The sequence below is a fragment of the Apodemus sylvaticus genome, chromosome 2 (genome assembly GCF_947179515.1).
Source record: "Apodemus sylvaticus chromosome 2, mApoSyl1.1, whole genome shotgun sequence".
Taxonomy (NCBI): domain Eukaryota; kingdom Metazoa; phylum Chordata; class Mammalia; order Rodentia; family Muridae; genus Apodemus; species Apodemus sylvaticus.
The window spans coordinates 47,142,996-47,163,070 of NC_067473.1; the positions used below are offsets into that span (position 1 = coordinate 47,142,996).

The 20,075-nt window shown below is 40.2% G+C and overlaps 1 protein-coding gene across 2 annotated transcripts in view; it reads right to left on the minus strand.

Annotated features, from left to right (window-relative positions):
* Positions 1–20,075, minus strand: part of Cadps2 (calcium dependent secretion activator 2) — a 564,078-nt gene that overhangs the window by 93,605 nt on the left and 450,398 nt on the right. For both annotated transcript variants that reach the window (XM_052173304.1, XM_052173303.1), the window contains one exon: positions 1,345–1,448. In XM_052173304.1, the coding sequence (XP_052029264.1) occupies positions 1,345–1,448 (104 nt within the window). The remainder of the gene's footprint in view (positions 1–1,344; positions 1,449–20,075) is intronic.

Genomic DNA, 20,075 nt, shown 5'->3' on the forward strand with positions numbered 1-20,075 from the left:
CATTAAAGACAATTTAGAAGGGCCTTAGACTCTGATGATAATTTCTTTCAGATCAAGACAAAGACGGCGAAACCTACCTATATTTTTATCATACAATATTTTCTTTGTAGCATGGCGGTGATTCTAGCCCAGAAAAAAAAAATCCTCCTGGGAATTCATTTCAAATTATTGAAGCAGCTGTTTCTTCAGTTTAAAATAAAATATCCATAACAAGTTCACACATGACAGATGCAAGCTAAAAACTAGATTCCACAGTGTGAGCTAAAAGCAGATGTTTTGAATGATCATATTTATAACCAGATACAATAAATCTTAGTTACCTATAGTAAGGCTTCATGAATACTCTTTTCCAAGAATTTGCTTAAATATAGGTCCTGTAGTTTCTCATATCTTCTGAGAACTAGATTCCATTAAACATAAAAATTCTATAAATTCACATGTATCTGGTCTGTTTTCTTTTGGCTCGTTACATCTGCTTCCTCAAAACTAACAGCATAGGGAGAACACCAGCATTTATTGTATTTATTTAATTCTACATATTTCCTCCATTCAGCTCAAAACCAGAAATTGCTTTCGTGCTCACAACTATTGAATAGAGAATCTTAAGTCTTAGCATATCAAGATGGTGAGGCCACTACGGGTGTATAGAAAATGTTAATATGTAATTAGGGCTTTAAAAATATTGGCTGGCAATGGGGCTCAGGGGCAGAGGGTTGGATAATGCCTGGGTTCCTTCCAAGCAGGACAAAAACAAAACAAAAACAACAAAAAACAGAGATTTAATGAAAACAGACAGAAAATTTGATGCAAAAGGGAAGACTTTAGTCAGTTACACAATTACCAATGTCTTTGATTAATGTTCACTGTCCCACATTTTCAAACAAAATGATCATATCATAGGACAAAAAAAAAACCAACTTGTTTATCATCAAAACATGGGTGTGTTCCATCTTTGCTAGATATTATTTATGTAATTTGGGAACATATCTCCCAAGCTTTCTCATGTCCTTTTTATGTGATTGCTGTCAGAAACAGATACCAAAATCACACACACACACACACACACACACACACACACACACACACACACACAATAACATGCACACTCACACACATGAGCACATAAGTATGCAAAATCACACTTGTAAAAACACACACATGTACACACATGCATACACACATACACACACACACACACACACACACACACACACACGCTTTCCAGGAAAGGCATATGTTTGGCTAGCTGCATACTGAGACTCCTGTGTCTGCTATCTTTTCACTGCTTTCTCCTCTGTGGCAAAGCCCTGGGGAGAACTTTATGCTCCTGCTACAGGTCATCACCTCAGCATGATGCTCCTCGTTTTGCTGCAGGACTTCTATGCAGAGCTCTGCGAGATGAAGAACCTCTTCCAGCTTCCTGGCAGGAGTTGCCTGGTTCATGGTCTCTGTTTAAAAAAAAAATCATAATGTTACCTTGAAAATACAAAGCCAGACATGTCCTAAGATGTAATGACGATCAGAGTATTGAAATGGCACAAGGAAGCACACTTTTGAGAGATAAGGGATGCATGGAATACAATTGAATACATTGTCTTTAAAAAGCCAGTTCACCAGATTGCAGAAAATATTTCACCCACAAAGCAATCACAGATCTGCAAGTGCTTTGCCATTTAGTATACAAGAACTAACAGGTGCAACAGCACATTAGATGCTCAACTTCTGCAACAAACAAGTTACAATTCTGCTCAAGGTCAGAAACACAAAGAGAGCAGACAGCACCGTCTTTTCCTTCCGTCTACATTGTATTATCAATACAATACAGTTCTCACCAGATGAGTCATTCCTGGCATTAGCAAACCCCAGGTTTTTTGTTGCTATTTGAATTCTCAGTTCATGTTGATCTCAAATCCCAGGAGTACCAAGTCACCTAAAACAACTCTGACAGCCTGCAATTAACTGGTTTTCTCCTCTGTGCGCCTGCTGCCATCTCAGCCCACTACCAAACGTGGGGGTAGCAGGTTAGGGAAGGGAAGAAACCTTCTTCGAATTGGAAGGTACATTTAGCATTAAGTTAAATTGGTGTAAAGGGACAAAACACAAGAAGGTGAAGTGCAGCTACCAGAAATTCAGTAGAAGAGAAGGCAAAATAGTTTATTTCAAAGACTCCAACAAATTGGCAGAAACCAGGTGCCCTACGCTACACAACTCTCTTAAAACAATAGGAACAGTTTTCTCGAGCAACAGTTAAGATAAAGCTGCCTCAGGCCATTTTGTGTTGCTGTAATAGAATACCGGATACTGGATGCTTTACAAAGACGAGAGGTTTCTTTTGAGAAAGAAAACAGACAGACAGCTGAAAGTCCAAGATTGAGAGCTCCATTTTTTTGGTATCTGAGGATATTACAACGTGGTAGGGAACTGGAAGGGAAAATGTCCATAGGCACACAGGGCCATGTGTGTGGCATCATTTTACTGTACGACAAACACACTCATTCGAGAAAGAACTCTCAAACCTGTCTGTGAGGACAGCATTAATCCCTCTGATTGTGGTAGTCCCACGGTCTAGTCATTTCCTCCTAGGTGTCACCCTTTAGAAGTTCCCCATCTCTCAGAAGGTCCAGATCCTTCAACATGAGTTTATGGGGAATATACTCAAAACCAACCCAAAGCAGATCAAAACAAGTCTGCCTTGTAGTCATCGACTTCTGTTCTACTAAGAGCAAAGCCTGGTGGCATGTGTCTTTGGCAAAGGAGGCCATAATGAAGGGAGTCCAATTTTTAGAACCAATCCTCCCTTTCTCCAACCTCAGTAGCTACTATGTCTTCCTGAAGCAGATCTTTCCTCACCCCATCTCCCCAAATCTCAGCTTTAAATTTGTAAGAGACCTTAACGTTTCTTGTCTTCAACCCAAGGTCAAGAGGAGGCTTGGGGATGGTGTATATGAAGACCCTTGACATTCGCACAGGGCAGACAGCAATGCAGGGCAACAAGCCTTCTGGTTGGTGCCTGCTCACTGAACATTTAACATGCATATAACTAAGACATGGCATGAAGCGCACAGGGTTCATGCCCTACATTCTCCTACGATGGAGGGTCACTTTTTGTCTCTGTTGGGAACACGAGCCTGTCAACACAGAACAGATATTCTCAACTAAAGGGGATGAAGTAAGCACACCAGAGTGGCAACCACAGTGGATGTTTTGTTTGAGGTTTGAGATGGGCTTCTTGCTTTCTTTTCTCAGGCCCTGGGATCACAGACACTACCCACCATGCTATGCTTTCCAAACAAATATATCTGTCATTGATTTTGCTGGTCTTTTTTTTTTTTCCTTTTCTTCATTTCTCCCTTTTAGGCTAATATGTCGTTCTCTTAAACAATTCAACATCCCAAATCACATCAGGAAGGATGTTTAGACAATTACCAGTTCATCCACCTGTTTCAAGATCATTTTGAGATTCTTCAAGGGAGCTCACGACTCAGCGTGGCAGCCCATTTCCTGTGGAGGCTCTTCGACCTATTTAGTAAGGATCATAAGAGCCTTGAGAATTCTGGAAACGAGCATGCATGCTGTATAAAAAATGGGAAGAAAGACTTAAAGGAAGCATGACCACAGAAGAATAGCATGTGACCTGCGTAAGGCGTAGGGCAGACAAGGTTTGTGAGAGGAGGCTTGGGGATGATGTATATGGATGATGGCAGTCCTTTGAGAAGTCAGGCACAGCCAAGCCAGGGCTTCTGAAGTGTCATTTTTAGGCCATTTAAAAAAATACCTATAACTCACAGGGTTAGAGAGATGAAATGAAAACATCTAAAAAGCGATGATGGTAAGACTTGGGCCTTGTGTGTTCCTGCTGTGCTAGACAATAGTGTTTTAGCATTGTGGGCTTTAAGACTGGATGACTCTATCAAAAGAGGGCCAGTGCAGTATGTCCTAGGACCTCAGAAGAAATTGAAGTTTAGAATAATGTTTGTAGCAGCATGTGCTACAAGGTGTGGAACAGAGATTCTGTGGAGCCCATATGAAAGGTGGACTCCTGGAAGACGATAGCCGATTGAAAAGAGGTAGATACAAGAGACCATGTCATTAATTAAAATCCTGCTATGTCAACAAGATACTAAGAATCACGGATCCTATAATCTTTAAGCTTCCTTGTAACTTAGAGAATTTAGAGTGACTAAAACTTTTGTGTGTTAAGCCAGGAGACCATAATGGCCCATGGTTCTGGAGGAAAGGTCAAGGAAGCATCAGCCTGGATACTTCCAATACGAAGATGGCAGGAGTTGGGTTACTTCCCCCTCTCAACCTGGCACTTTAAAGCTGGTTCACCCACTGTAAACCCCTAGTGTGAATTTATTACCTTGAAAGTCACTATGTTTCACTCCTTGTTTGACCTTATAAAGTCCCTCTGCACCCCTCCCTGTAAAACCCCTGCGTATGCAGATGTAGCATCTTCCAATATCCTTGCCCTGACCAATGGTACACAACCACATAAACCTTGTCCTAGAGACCCCTCCCCCCAAATAAACGGATGAGTCCCCCTCCCCAGCTGTTTCTCAGTGTGTTCTTTGTCCCCTCCCCCATCACCGACCTCCAGGTTAAGCTTCCCTCCTCCCAGCCCAGCTCTGTGTGCAGTGGGCCTGGCTTCATACTCTGAGTGACAGCAGGCTCCTTGAATCCCAACACTTGGGAGGCAAAGGCAGGTGGATCTTTGAGTTCAAGGCCAGTCTGGTATACAGAATGAGTTCCAGAAAACTTTTGGGTTTTATCTTTTGAAATTTATATAATTTGATACAATTTGTATAATTTTAATACATGTGTCTATGTAATAATAAAAATTGTATAATTTTAATATATGTGTCTATGTACACACACACACACACACACAGAGAGAGAGAGAGAGAGAGAGAGAGAGAGAGAGAGAGAGAGAGAGAGAGAGAATGTAGTTTTAAAAAAGATTAATAAATACAAAATTCTCCCAGAACTCCTGGGGACTGAACCACCAACCAAAGAGGACCCATGGCTCCAGCTGCCTATGTAATAGAGGATGGCCTTATCTGGCATCAATGGGAGAGAGGCCCTTGATCCTGTGAAGGCTTGATGATTCAGTGTAGAGGAATGCTAGGGTGGTGAGGTAGGAGTGGGTGGGTGTGTGGGAGCACCCTCATAGAAACAGAGGAAGGGGGGATTGGAGAGGGGGTTTGCGGAGGGGAAACTGGGACAGGGGATAATAGTTGAAATATAAATAAATAAAATATCCAATAAAAAAAGCCCTTATATCTCCAACATATTTTAGGATATTGTTTACTGCATTCATAAAGCCATCCTGAAAACTAGGGAATAAGGACTTCTGTTGTTGGGTTCAGAGAGGTTGAAGCCAATTTCCAAGGTCATATAGTTACTTGCTGAGATAATTAAACCTTATCAAGTGATCAGTCCTTGACATATAAGAAATACTAATGAGATTTGGCAGGTTGTATATACATATATATACCATACTAAACACACACACACACACACACACACACACACACACACGATTGAAAACTGATATCATGGCTTTGGTGGGCCATTGGGGAGAACATAAAAGGAGTTGAGGAGGAGGGAGAGTAGAAACAATGTAGATGCAGGGCTCATAGATAAAATTCTCAAAGAAAGAGAGAAGATAGCTAGACAGACAAACAGACAATAGATAGGCAGATAGGTAGGCAGCTAGACAGACAGATAGACAAATAGATAGAGGCATCCATTTGTCAGATGGATAAAAGATATGTATATAGAGAAGATATATGAGTATCACTTCTTGGATGGTTTCGGAGGTTCCTGCCTTTAATCCCATTGTTTGGGAATGGATTCTTTTAAATTCCAGGGCAGTCAACACAGCACACTAACAGCCACTCTCAATCATCAACTAATCAACCAATGAACAACAACTAAGAACATTTTCTGAATGATTTGCCTCCTCTTTCATTTCAAATTTTCTTAGTATTGGCTACACACACACACACACACACAGTCATATGGCATATATGCATGTATATAGTCAATGGTAGTCATCAGTTATACAATAGAAAAAAATGAGACAATTTTTATTTATGTGTGAATGTATTAAAATCAGCTTTTACATTTGATATTGTTCTCAACAAAAATGTTGAGAGCATCCTGTGTCCCTGGCGGAACTTAAAAACTTTTTAAACATTTCATTCTTCCTAGTTACAGTTTGCTGAGAGTAGAGAAACTTTGTCCTTGAACATAATGGCAACTCTTAATACTTTAAATAAGCAGCATTTTTATCAAGTACAATGTGTATAGAGTCCTGGTTTTCACCCCATTTTGACTACAACCAAGAACCTTAATGTGTTCAACAGGTAGAACTCTGTTAGATAACAAGGTTGTCAACAGCTCCATTAAAATCTACACCAAATAGATTCTGAAACTAGAATTCCTCTTAAGATGTTTTCTTCCACTATCTTTGTAATGTTTCTTCCACATTATAAATGTTGATGTTCTTGAAGCTTTACTTCAAGTTGTGAGTTGTTGTAATACATTCCAAATAGTGACATTTAAAACAAATATGCCGGAAGCAGACAGAAAGGTTCCTTTGTGAATTTCGGTGCATTACACTTGGCTGTATTTTTCCTGACTCTGGAACATTTTTCATTTTCTATGATAATCCTCCTTGGCTCCCTAAAGCATATTCTTTTAATTATTCCTCTGTACATTTAAGAAGAGATCCCGCTGGGGGGAAGAGAGGGAGATGGGCAGCTGCAAGCAGACAGACTGACTGCAGTATGCTCTAATTAGGATTTAAGACTTCGAGGAGCATGTGGACTCCTAGGATGGGCTCCCTGGCTGCTTCCCTTGCTGCCATTTCTTGTCAGGGTCCCAAGTGGTGGGAGAGAAGTGATGTCCACAGTAAAGGCTGCAGGGGTGCCTGGGAAAAAGACCAATTAGATCATTTCTTTTTCCCTGTATACAATATGTAGAAAATTGGGATGCTTTTGACATAAATTTTAAAATGTTTGATTAACAAAATGTAAATATTCTATGTAAACTTTATCATTTAGCCTTATCATAATTGATGAGATTTTTAAGTGTCTTGAACACACACACACCCCTGGGAGCTATTTGTTCCACACCATTAACTCTTTAGGCCTTTCTGTTGGCTCAGGACACTTCTCTTGGACCACGATGCAGTTAGAAGTTTTTATTTGTTTTCTGGTCTCTCCTCTCTCTAGGTGAGTGGCCTTGTGCCAGAGCCTAGGACAGTCAGACTCCGGGGACTCTTAAAATTGGCTGATCCTCATGGGCCTTTTGACCTCGAGAGGGATAACTTCTTTCCCATTAATCCAAAGAACCAACCCCCCACCACCACCTCCTCCCTGACATTATAGAACTTGTGAGTAGGGTTGGATGCTTCTCAAATACAGTCTTTGAAATTGGTGCTCCAGAAAGGAGAAATATGAAGACTGCCTCACAAAGGTGCGGGACATGTTCCTAAACCTCACGTACTTTTGTTATGTGGAGCAACTAAGCATAGAGAATGAGGCACCACTGACATGCTCTCTGCAATCTAAATGATGCTACGGTTCTCGGAGTGCTGAAATTCTGATGGCTGGCACCCACAGGTGGATTATCTTCCACCTTGCTGCACTCTGATGGGCATCAGAACCCCTGCAGATCTTTCTGAAACACAATTGCTTGGCATCGCCTACAGAGTGTCTAACTCTGCTGTCTTGGGTGAGGCCTGACAATTTGCATTCTGAAGTGGTTGCCAAGTAATGACCCTGACGCTGTTCTCTCTTGATCAACATGTCTGAACCATTGGCACTCACAAAAGAAGGAGTGAAGCACAAAGACAATCTGTGTGAAGTCTATTTCCTTCCTTGCTTGAAATTAAGCAACACTCCTCCCTGTTCTTTTTTTTTTCTTTTTTTTTTAATTCGATATAATTTATTTACATTTCAAATGATTTCCCCTTTTCTAGCCCCCCACTCCCCGAAAGTCCCTTAAGTCCCCTTCTCTTTCCCTGTCCTCCCACCCACCCCTTCCCACTTCCCTGTTCTGGTTTTGCCGAATACTGTTTCACTGAGTCTCTCCAGAACCAGGGGCCAGTCCTCCTTTCTCCTTGTACCTCATTTGATGTGTGGATTATGTTTTGGGTATTCCAGTTTTCTAGGTTAATAACCACTTATTAGTGAGTGCATACCATGATTCACCTTTTGAGTCTGGGTTACCTCACTTAGTATGATGTTCTCTAGCTCCATCCATTTGCCTAAGAATTTCATGAATTCATTGTTTCTAATGGCTGAATAGTACTCCATTGTGTAGATATACCACATTTTTTGTATCCACTCTTCTGTTGAGGGATACCTGGGTTCTTTCCAGCATCTGGCAATTATAAATAGGGCTGCTATGAACATAGTAGAGCATGTATCCTTATTACATGGTGGGGAATCCTCTGGGTATATGCCCAGGAGTGGTATAGCAGGATCTTCTGGAAGTGAGGTGCCCAGTTTTCGGAGGAACCGCCAGACTGATTTCCAGAGTGGTTGTACAAATTTGCAACCCCACCAGCAGTGGAGGAGTGTTCCTCTTTCTCCACACCCTCTCCAACACCTGCTGTCTCCTGAATTTTTAATCTTAGCCATTCTGACTGGTGTAAGATGAAATCTCAGGGTTGTTTTGATTTGCATTTCCCTAATGACTAATGAAGTTGAGCATTTTTTAAGATGCTTCTCGGCCATCCGAAGTTCTTCAGGTGTGAATTCTTTGTTTAACTCTGTACCCCATTTTTTAATAGAGTTGTTCGGTTTTCTGGAGTCTAACTTCTTGAGTTCTTTATATATATTAGATATTAGCCCTCTATCTGATGTAGGATTGGTGAAGATCTTTTCCCAATTTGTTGGTTGCCGATTTGTCCTCTTGATGGTGTCCTTTGCTCCTCCCTGTTCTTAAAAATAAATCTTTGCAAGTGTCTGTGTGTATGAGTGTGGGCAGGAGCTATGGCATGTGGTCAAAGGTCAGAGGAGAGCCTCACCTCTGACCTTATTTAAGATGGTTTTTGTTCACTGTTACATATGCTAGGCTCACCAGCCCACGAGTGTCTGAGACTCTCTAGTCTCTGATTTCGTCTTGCTGTAGGAAGAAACACTGGGATTACGTGGGTTTGTCCGGCCTGACCTCAATCTCTTAGGCTTGCACAGAAAGCATTTTACCTACCGAGCCACCTTCCAGACCTCAGGCTACATCCTTATATAGACCTCATTTAGATCAATGTTGACTTTTTTTTTTCTTGTGGATTCTGAATAGTTTGTATTTCTGCTGGGTTATCATAAACTGCCATTCATATCTGGGTAATTCCGTGTATGAATAAAAATAAGCTGCAGTGGTATGACCTACCAACAATTGCTTAGAATCCGTAAGAATGCAAAGGCCTTAATTGTTTGAAATCAGTAAGCCTGTGGCCTCCTAGTTCCATGCCTCCCTTTGGGACCAGCTCATTTAATGACCCTGTCATTGAAAGCACGGTTCCAATGAATATTGCTTTAGAATTAGTCATGCTAATAATACAGCACTTTGAACTAATTCTTCTAGGGTTACTGTCACATTAGATAGGTTATCTGGATTAGCCTTAACTTGAGCAAATTTATACTTAGGCTAACAGCCTATGGTAATAATGCAGGCCACTGACCGGTACGCCTCTGATAGTTGGAGAAGATTTAAAGATAGTGATTTCCATAAAACAGCAGTATGTGGTGGCCTGTGACAGGTCATAACATGAGGTCTGCAAATGGGGAAGAGTCAATGATTCTATGTGAGACTTTCTCTTTTCTTTTCCTTCTCCTTCTTTTTTTTTTTCCCCGAGTCAAGGTTTCGCTGTGTAGCCCTGGCTGTCCTGGAACTCACTCTATAGACCAGGCTTCAAACTCAAACATCTGCCTGCCTCTATCTCCCAAATGCTGGCATTAAAGGTGTGCACCATCATTGCCTGGCAAGACTTTCTTTAGAAGGATTTTTCAAGGCATAGCTATACCTTCCCCTCCATTTAATATTCTTAAAATAGGGGCTGAAGAGATGACTCAGGGGTTAAGGGCATTTGCTGCTCTTTTGTTGATAACCTGGGTTCAAATCCCAGCACCTATATGGCAATGTACAATCATCCCCGTGACCCCAGTTACAGGAGATCCAACAGGCATGCACTCAGTGCACATAGGTGTATGCAGGCAATACATCCACACACATAAAGTAAAATAAATTCAAAAGTAAAGGCTGCTACTAACAGAATATGACAGACGCAATGGCTAGCCCCTCCACACAGAAGCATCTGTTACAAGATGCTACAGTAGATGACTTATCAGAACATGACTGAAGTTGTGTTTTTATTAAGACCATGAATCTAAGTTTCCAGAGAGAAATAGAGGCACACATCTCTAGCAGTGCTGCTGGCTGTGAAAGTTTCCTACCCTTCAGAGGAGAAGTGTGTGTGCGTGTGTGTGTGTGCGCGTGTGTGTTTAATTCTATGTGTGGTGTTTATGTATTTCATATATATATATGTATGTATATATATATGTATGTATAATATGTGTGTGGTATGTGTGTACTTTGTATGTGTGTATGTGTGTGTATTTCATTCTATGTGTGGTGTTTGTGTATTTCATATATATATATATATATATATATAAAATATGTGTGTACTTTGTGTGTGTGTGTGTGTGTGTATGTTTAGTGTTGGCTTCCTGGCTACTTAGCCATGCTCTGTAAGTAAGGATCCCTTCCTAATCTCCCAAACCAAACCATGTTATCTGTGCAGGCTTTGAGCACTTAGAAACTGCGGAGAAGGAGGCAGAAGCCTGTCAGTTTGTATTACTCTGATTTGGAAAAGGACTTCCTGATACATCCGAGCTGCTCATATTAACAAGGTGCCGCAAGAGCCACGCTGCTACATGTCACTTGGTTTACCTGTTGACACATGTTGGTAAATAAACACGGGGTCACCAATTGCGTGCCTTCAAGCTGTGACCCTGGAGAACTACAGGCTACAGAACTGCTCGTGAAAGTGGAGAAGCTTGTTATTTCAAGACAGTATTTATCCATGAATTGCATTCCATATGGAAGTTTAAAAAAAATAAATAAAAAACAAAAACAGAACCAACAACAAATCCGTGACATGCTGTCAAGTGAGCTGAGCGAACTGACATCTTTTTTGAGACCTTTTAGGAAGCAGGTGTTGCATGGCTGTAATGAGATTTTCATGCATCTTCAGAGGAATGAGGAAAGACACCCGCAAGAGCTTTCAGATGTGTCATGCATCAACAGCGGAGGGAGGGGTAGTTCCTGCTGGGGAGCACACCGAAGGGGCCCTGCAGGAATGCCCCCTGTCTGGCAGGGCTGTTTCTCATGTTCCCAACTGGTATTTCTCTTAGAAGGCACCTCTTTTTCAAATGTCAGTTTTAAGAAGAATGTAAGTTTCTCTTTTCCCCAGTAATAAGGGCCTCTGTAAGTTATAAATAACCTGAGATATTAGCAGCTTCATCCATTTTACTTAAAAAAAAATGAAGGAACTAAAATGGAATATGCTGTATTTTTTTAAAAAGTTAAAATGGGTAGTTTCAAGTGTACGTATAAAGCAAATGGAGAACATTGACTAAAAAGGTAAAAGCCATACCCTGGGATACCTAAAAGGAAGAGGTGACATCCACGGGGCAGCAGTGAGCACTTCCTTTATTTCATGAACATATTATAATTTTGATGAGCAAAAAGCTGAATTATGGAGCTGGTTTAGATTTTACCTTTAAAAGTCATCTTCGGCGATCATGGCTGATCTCTCTCTATGTAGGCTACTTCCTAATCTAAGTCCAACCCTTTGAGTTTCAAACTCTGTGTTGTTCCATGAAAGTCTCATTTTCATGCTTGGTAAAGTTAGTTCCTAGACACCCTTCCCTGGGTATGACTGATAAACGTTATCTTTGTTTATATTTCATTGCTACTTGACTGCTGATAAAGAAAAGAGGATTCATGGACCAGTCAAAGTGCATAAGACCTTTCAGAGGCCTAAATATTAAAATTACTTTCAGAACCTAAATTTTGATTTTGCCTTTGAAATTCGGCTGGCCTTTATACCAATCAGGAAGTAATGGGGGAAACCTGCTGTCGCCTGGGTGTGGCTCATCCCCATGCTGATAAATTTAATTCTCTACCATCAGATTAAGAAAAAGGGAGGGGCTGGAGAGATGGCTCAGTGGTTAAGAGCACTGACTGTTCTTCCAGAGGTCCTCAGTTCAATTCCCAGCAACCACATGCTGGCTCACAGCCATCTGTAATGGGATTCAATGCTCTCGTCTGGTGTGTGTGAAGACAGCTACTGTATAGTGCACTCATATACATAAAATACATCTTAAAAAAGGAAAGGAAAAAGGGAAGAGTATCTTGTAGCTATAAGAGGGCAGCCATATGTATGAACTCACAATATTTGTGGCAGCTGGGGTAAGACCTGTGCAAGTTCAAGCCAGACCAAATTCCAACATGAGGAGGGGAGGGGAGCAGAGTCCTACCATTGAGTCAAGGAACTATTATCAAGTGAGAGCCACCAGGAGAAGAAGTGTCAGTTTTCATCAAGAGTAGACCCTGGGAAGTTGTCAATGCTCAAAGGCCATATATCCAAGAAAAAAGAGGCCATAAAGTTGGGTGGGTAAGAAAGCGGGTAAATCTGGGAGGATGTGGGAGAAGGGTGAATATGATCAGAACATCCTGTGCTATCCTAATTCTTAAGAAATTAGTCATAAAGTATTGCATAGCATTTCCCCATACTAGAAAGATAATTCACTGAATATGTTATTCTCTCTAATCATGAGTGTTCATTCATCTAATGATACTATGTCCTTTATTATCTCTTATATATGCTGTGGAGGTCCACTTGTGGAGCTCCGATGTTCAGCTCTTTGTAAGGCACTGAGAATGGCATTATGGGACAGTCTATTCTCTTTTTAAGGGAGGTTTATTTTTAAGATTTATTTATTTTTATATATGTGAGTACACTATAGCTGTCTTCAGAGACACTACTATTAGAGATGGTTGTGAGCCGCCATGTGGTGGCTGGGAATTGAACTAAGGGCCTCTGGAAGAGTAGTCAGTGCTCTTAACTGCTAAGCCATCTCTCCAGCCCCTCTTTTAGGGAGTCTGAAGGGGGAGGAACTTGAACTTTTTGACAGACTTTACCAGGCAATATATCAACAGATACTGAATAGTTCTTGCTATTACTAATCCACTGGGCAATTCCTGTAGACCAGGAATCAGTTTTAATCTGTTATCCTTAAAACAATAACACTTGGATAATAATCTCCTTGGGTTATAAACATCTAAACCTGGGAATTTGGATGGTAGAGGAGTGCAGGGGTGACTCACCCAGTCCATGCTAATTAAGAGCTCAGAATTAGTTTTTTTTTAAGGGTGATACCATGTTTATACGTAGAAAGAAGTGATATAGAAAAAGGACAGAGTTACCATACAGGGGTAAGAAGAGCTATATGATGAAGTAGCAATTATCCAAAAAGATGTAGGTGTAACTGGGATCAGCATTACAGGGCAGCTGAACTGGCTCTGACGGAGATGATTATTTGGGTTTGTATCATGAACAATGTTTCCTTACCAGGTCAGAATGCCATAGGAATTTGATCTCACATTTCAATGTTGTGTGCCTTAGGATAATTGAGAGCACCCACCTTCTCCACACGTCAGCATTATGGGCTTCAACTTTCTGTTTCCCTACAGACACCCATATACCTTGTCGCTCTGGATCGTCAATTCTTAGGCACCAGAGGATAAGTGCTGGCAAGATTCATTCCAACTTGAGGAGAGGAACTCTAAAGTCAAAGGGAATATGTAGTTTTTCCAGCACCCCTAGACAGAGAGGCATATTCTACCGTGGTTCTGGACCTATACTCCGAGAAAGCAGGAAGGAAGAAATAGAGATCAAGTTTAAGAGTGCAGAACCTTCATCTTCCTTTCACACTGCAGACGTGCTAAGAGTGTTGCAAGCCTTGCTTCTTGTTTCTGCAGTGGACAACTGCACAGCTCAAGTCCTTATCTGTCTTTCTCCATAGTTATGTGAATGTATAAGAAGCATCTGCTCCACTGCACAGCAGAGGCTTTTTCCTCTGTATGGAAAAACTGAAGCTACACATAGAACACTTAAACCTTGTCAGGCATGAGCAAGGAATACCTTCATTTGCCATTTCTGGTTAGTGATCCTTGCAGCCCCTGCTTATAATGCCTCTAAACAGCTTTTGATCCACAGGAATTAATATGCCTATGCTGTAATAAGCTAATTACTGGGGATGCAAATTACGTAGCATGTGGTATTTTCTTCCATAGTTAGTGAGTAGGTGGAGAAAAAGTTGAAGGGAACAAAAATAGAAGGAACCCTGTTCACTCCAAAGCAGAAAAGGAAAAAGCTGAAGTGATGTAGCATTGTGCTTAGATGTAAGCTTAGTAGAAAACACTCCATTTTGTATCCAGGAAGCAGGATTAATGATGTTCAATTCAATATAAAGATAAAAGGGTATTGATAATAATAGTTTAAAAATCAACAGTTCAATTGGATTATATTCTCTGAGGAAATCAAAGCAATTTATGGCTATTAGGGAAATTTCTTCTTCTTAGGTAATTTAAGCATGTCGTTACCATGTGAAAATCACCAAGATCTTTAAAATTATAATACAAAAATGAAGCTTGAGGGGATCCTTTATGCAGTGGTCACAACAGGTAGATCCGCGTGTCTGTGTCTACCACATCTTTACAGTGTATAGATGAATTTCCTTTACTAAAAGCTCTGGGGAACTAAGAACTCTAGCAGACTTGAATGGCTTTCTGAATACAATAAAGAAATTATTATTCATTCCTATTGTTCTGGAGTCAGAGATAGTTGTCTATTGGTATACCCATAATCAGCAGGGAATTTAGAAAGGTATCATTGTTTCTGTCACACTGCTCAAAACGCCAGATGGGAATTGTTCAGTTACCTGTAGATCCTATTGGGTGACGATTCAGTAGTCTTCAGTTTACAGATTATTTTCTGCAAAGTGCTGTCATACTTTAGAGAATATACTTTTTGTCTAGTCCCCCAAAACTTCAGTTCATGGTGACACCTATTTCTAGGTTTTAACTTATTTTTTTTAAATTTTACATATGCATGTATACTTTTGGTGTGTGTGTGTGCATGTATGTACGCATGTGTAGTGACATCTAATAGTAAACAAACCTAAAATTTTAAGACAGCACACCAAACTTTTATGTGAGAAAAATTATCATTATTTTAGAAATATTAGTAAGAAGTTATTTACTGTTAACAAGACATAACAGACTCTGCTTATCTATTATTTATCATTATCGTCTGACAATGTAGTGCTAAATTAAAATGCCACTCAGACGGCACACACATCCTAATGACGTAAGGACGGCCACAGTGCGGCTTCTTTTCTCAAAGCGAGTAAGCACACAGTGTCTCCTGGGAGAGCACTCCTGTGCCGTTCAATGCCAAGTCTGGAAAAGAGTGCTCTGGGCTTAGACCTGGGAACCTGGCAACAGGAGGCTGACATGGGGCGTAAGAGTGCAAAGTCCACTCCTGCTCCATCCATGCCAGGCACCTCCAGATTTCTAGATTCTTAAGAAGCCTATTTACCAATGCTATGCAGAAGAATCAAGGATAGGGCAGGTCTAAGAAGCATGCTTATACTATGAGTCATGAGCGAGACACAGTTTTTGGAGCACCACGGGGACAGATAGCTATCACGGCTATTCTCACCTGTAAGAAACTCACTGAACTAAAAAAACAAAGGGACATTTCATCAAGGAAAAAAAAAAGACATATAATCTGCATTATCAAGCCATTCAATTTAAAAAGAATAAACAATTAGAAAAATAAGACTTGCAGGCCATTACGAGTTCTGGATTATAATATGTAAACTATATAATATATATATATATATATTAATATATATATATATAATATATAGTTAAAATATATAAACTATAAAACTGGCAACAAAAATAAACAAATTTATAAACACTTGTTTTTGGTACAATGCAAATCAAAGGTTACTTTAAAAAATGTACTAAAAAATGTCAATCCAAGCAACTAGTATTTTATGGCTTCCAAATTAAGAATTGACTTTCCAAAAATTGAATGCTCAAAGTGAACTATCGGTTTATATGTAACACATGATATCCAAGAAGAAGAGACTTTGAATGAGGTCATCTGTTTTCATTAATCTGTCATTGGAGTCTAAAACCCCTTCATCCTACACATGAGTGGTGCTGATGGACAGGAAGGATCCCAAAGGAGAGAGCAGACCATGAATCACAACCGAGCAGCCTAGTGCATCATCAAATGGTGGAGGCTGGCGGATCGCTCTGTACCGTAAATACAGTACCTTTGCCTTTTCTGATCCTGCGTTGGAGCCTCCATGTCCTGCAATAAGAGTGTGTGTGTGACTCTGGTTTATTTTTTTCAGTCTTGTTATTTTTAAGTGGCCAGTTTTCACCCTATATTTTAATTATTCAGCGACTGGTTCGAATGACCTTTCACAAGGCAGCCTGCCAGCTTACGGATGTTCTTTCTGCTGTAAGTAGCCAGATAACTGTCTGTGTCATAAGCTCATTTGTTTATAAAATAAATATTTATTGGGTATCACGCATGTGCCATGCCTGGCACTTTCCTCTAAACTGGGCATGAAACAGTTATTGAAATACAAGCCCCTGGCTCTCCCTGAGGCGCTAACACCACAGGATGATATGGAGGGTGAAGAACTGTTTTGTGCCCTCTGGTCTGGAACATGGCAACTGAGGTATATGAGGAAAAAAATCTGTCCAAGTAAGATGGTAATGACATAAACTTTTCAAGAGTACGAAAGGGAGAGAGGAAAGCTCCTCTGGAAGCTCGGGGACAGGGGACAGTGAGCCCTAATGACCTACCTACGAGGGTTGGGATTCTAGACAAGTTGTTCAGCCACCTGATTGTCTGAAATCATCCTCATCATAATATACATTATAATATGTAAATGAGGTGACACATATAAACTGCTTAGACAGGGCCTATCAAGGAAGGTTTTTTTTTTTTCTGTCTTAATAGTAAGCAATCTTAATTTTGGGGAAAGTTATGACAAAAATAACACGAATCATAAGCTTTTGTAACATGGCTGAAGGGATTGTCCTGAAATGTTATCCTTTAGAGCCTGACAGTCCTGGAAGCGTAGCAGCTAGTGGAAAGAACAGACTGTGTTCTTGGATCTCAGAGACCAGGTGGTATCACAAATACGCAGAATTTTGATGATAGTGGTACAGCTTTTTTTTTTATTTGAAGTCTCACTGACTTCTGTAAAAACCAATTTTTTGCAAAGTTTTAGGACATTCAGATTGTTGACAAAAATCCTAAGAAATCTTGTGCAGAACATTCTTCTCTTGTCGGTAGTAGAAATGGTCCAAGAGAATTTTTTGAAAAATTCGTCAATAGAAAGGTAACTAATATTTTCATTTTTATTCATTTAAAAAAAAATCCCATGGTCACTTACCAGGAAATCTCTTTACTACTAAATGCAACTAATGAAATATACATTTCTTAAAAATCTCTCATTGATTTAGAGCATTATCAAAGAATATATTTAAATTTTTCCTTTTTTATCAAAATTATTTTCCTTAAAGCTGCTGAGAAGTCCAGGTGAATGATGGAAAGGACAGTAAATAGGAGTGAAGGGAACCTATCCCCTCAGGGGCAATAAGGGATATGGAAAAATCTATTCCTCTTCCTCCTTCCTCTCTTCAGTCACACAGGCATCTGTACAGGTGGTGCTTCTGCCCCTGTGCCCTGAGGTGCACTAGGATCTCATCTTATTCCACAGAAGAAACAAAGCCCCAAAGCAGAAGGATCAGGCCGGAGTGTAGTCTCAGATGGATGACCTGTGTGCTCTATGGAAGTGGGGAAGGCACATATACTCCTGACTGCTTGCTTGTAGGCAAGGCTACAATCAGTTTTCAGAACAATCATATTATATATTATGGGGGGGGTGTTAAATGGTTATATATATAAACATCTGTCTATTTGTCTGTCTATGTATCTTCTGTGTGTGCCTGTGATACATATAAGGAAACCTGTGGACACCCTGGGGGAGTCTGTTCTTTCATACAACTCTATGAGCTCTGGAGACTGAACTCAAGTTGCCAGGCTTGGTGGAAAGTGTCTTTATCTGCTAAGCTATTTTGCTAGCTTTGCAAAATCTTTTGAAAGAGTCTGTAAAGAACATGGAACTACTGATCTTGTATGGACTGCCATGAGTCGAGATGATTAAAAAATATAAATCTCATTTTATTCTAATTATTTTGTTCTCAAGTGCCATCGATAACTACTGGAGAGTGTCTTTCTTCCCTTGTTTGTGTCTCGGTGTTGTACCTGTCACCTTTCACTATGCAGATTGTAACAGAAGCCAAGAAATAGAGCCCATAAGTAGTTTGTGAGCTTGAAAAAAGAAAAGAAAAATTTGTCTCTTGGCACTATGAGTGGATATGAGGATGGTTTACCACTTGTCTCATGTACCACTGTTTCCAGATGGAAACTAATTAACAAGAACTCAGAACACTGATCCTGTCATCAGGTTAGGTACCTAGAGACAAGAGGAACAAGGCAAGAAGTAGTCTGCTTGCAAGGTTGAAGAGGGAACAGGTAGAGTGTACAGAAAATGGTATGGACAGTTAAACTAATTGCAGTTGTGATTAAGAAGCAAAGAAAACCAACCAACCAACCAACCAACCAACCAAACAAACAAACAAACAAAGCAACCAAAAGGAACAAGACCTTTAACATTTCAGAGACTCAGAAACACACACACACACACACACACACACACATACATACACCCTTACACACATGCACCCATGCACATGTTCAAACACAAAATTTCCTTAGGGATTTTATAGCCTCTGTTCATTCGCTCAGAGTTAAGAATTTCTTTCTTTCTTTCTCTGTTTTTTGTTTTGTTTTGTTTTTGTTTTTTTTGTTTTTGTTTTTTTCGAGACAGGGTTTCTCTCTATAGCCCTGGCTGTCCTGGAATTCACTCTGTAGACCAGGCTGGGCTCAAACTCAGAAATCTGCCTGCCTCTGCCTCTCAAGTGCTGCGATTAAAGGCATGCGCCACCACTGCCTGGAAAGACTTTCATGTCAAAGTGCTTTTGCTTTTGACTCTTTTGTTAGTTTTCAAGAGTGATAACGAAAGATGCTGCTATCTTCCAGTTATGAGAACCCTTCAAATATTGGTAACCACTTCCACATGAGATCAGTGTCCATGCTTCAGATATAATGTATAACATTAATATGGCCTCTGATTTCTTGCTTTGAATAAATATAAAACTACTGCTGATCTTTCAGAGAAAAATAACACAAAATCTTCCTACAAAGTATTAGCAATATTTCTGGAAAGACGTTAGTATTCTCATTATCCTGGTAAAAGGTATCCTGGTGAAAAAAATTAAACAGGCCCTAAGATGGGAAGACCACCACGTACAGATATCTCGAAACATATAACCAATAGGAACGAAGACAACACAAGGAAAGGGCAGCCTATGGATGAGAGAAGATATGTCTGAGCAAGGGCTAACATCTGAAATATATAACACGCTCATACCAACCAATACCAGAAGCCCCAGCTAACCCAATAAAAATTGACAAAGGAATGGAGTTAGACAACTATCAAATGAGGACCTACAAATGCCTACTGGGCCTCTTGCTTATATGAAAATATTCAGTGTCACAAATCTTCATGGGTATGCAAGTAAACTCTAATAAAATCTCACTTCCTCTACAGCAACCATGGTTACAGAGCCCCTGCCACCTTATATAACAAGTGGTAGGCAAGGGCATGAAGGGAAGAGCTCAGATACTGTGGGCCGCATGGAAACTGTTACAGGCACTGTGCAAAGCAGTATGGAGGAGCATGAAAACAGTAAGAATATAGATCGTCTACAGAGTCTGCTGTCTATCCAAAAGAGCAGAAATAAAAGTCTTCAGATAACCGTACTTACAAAGT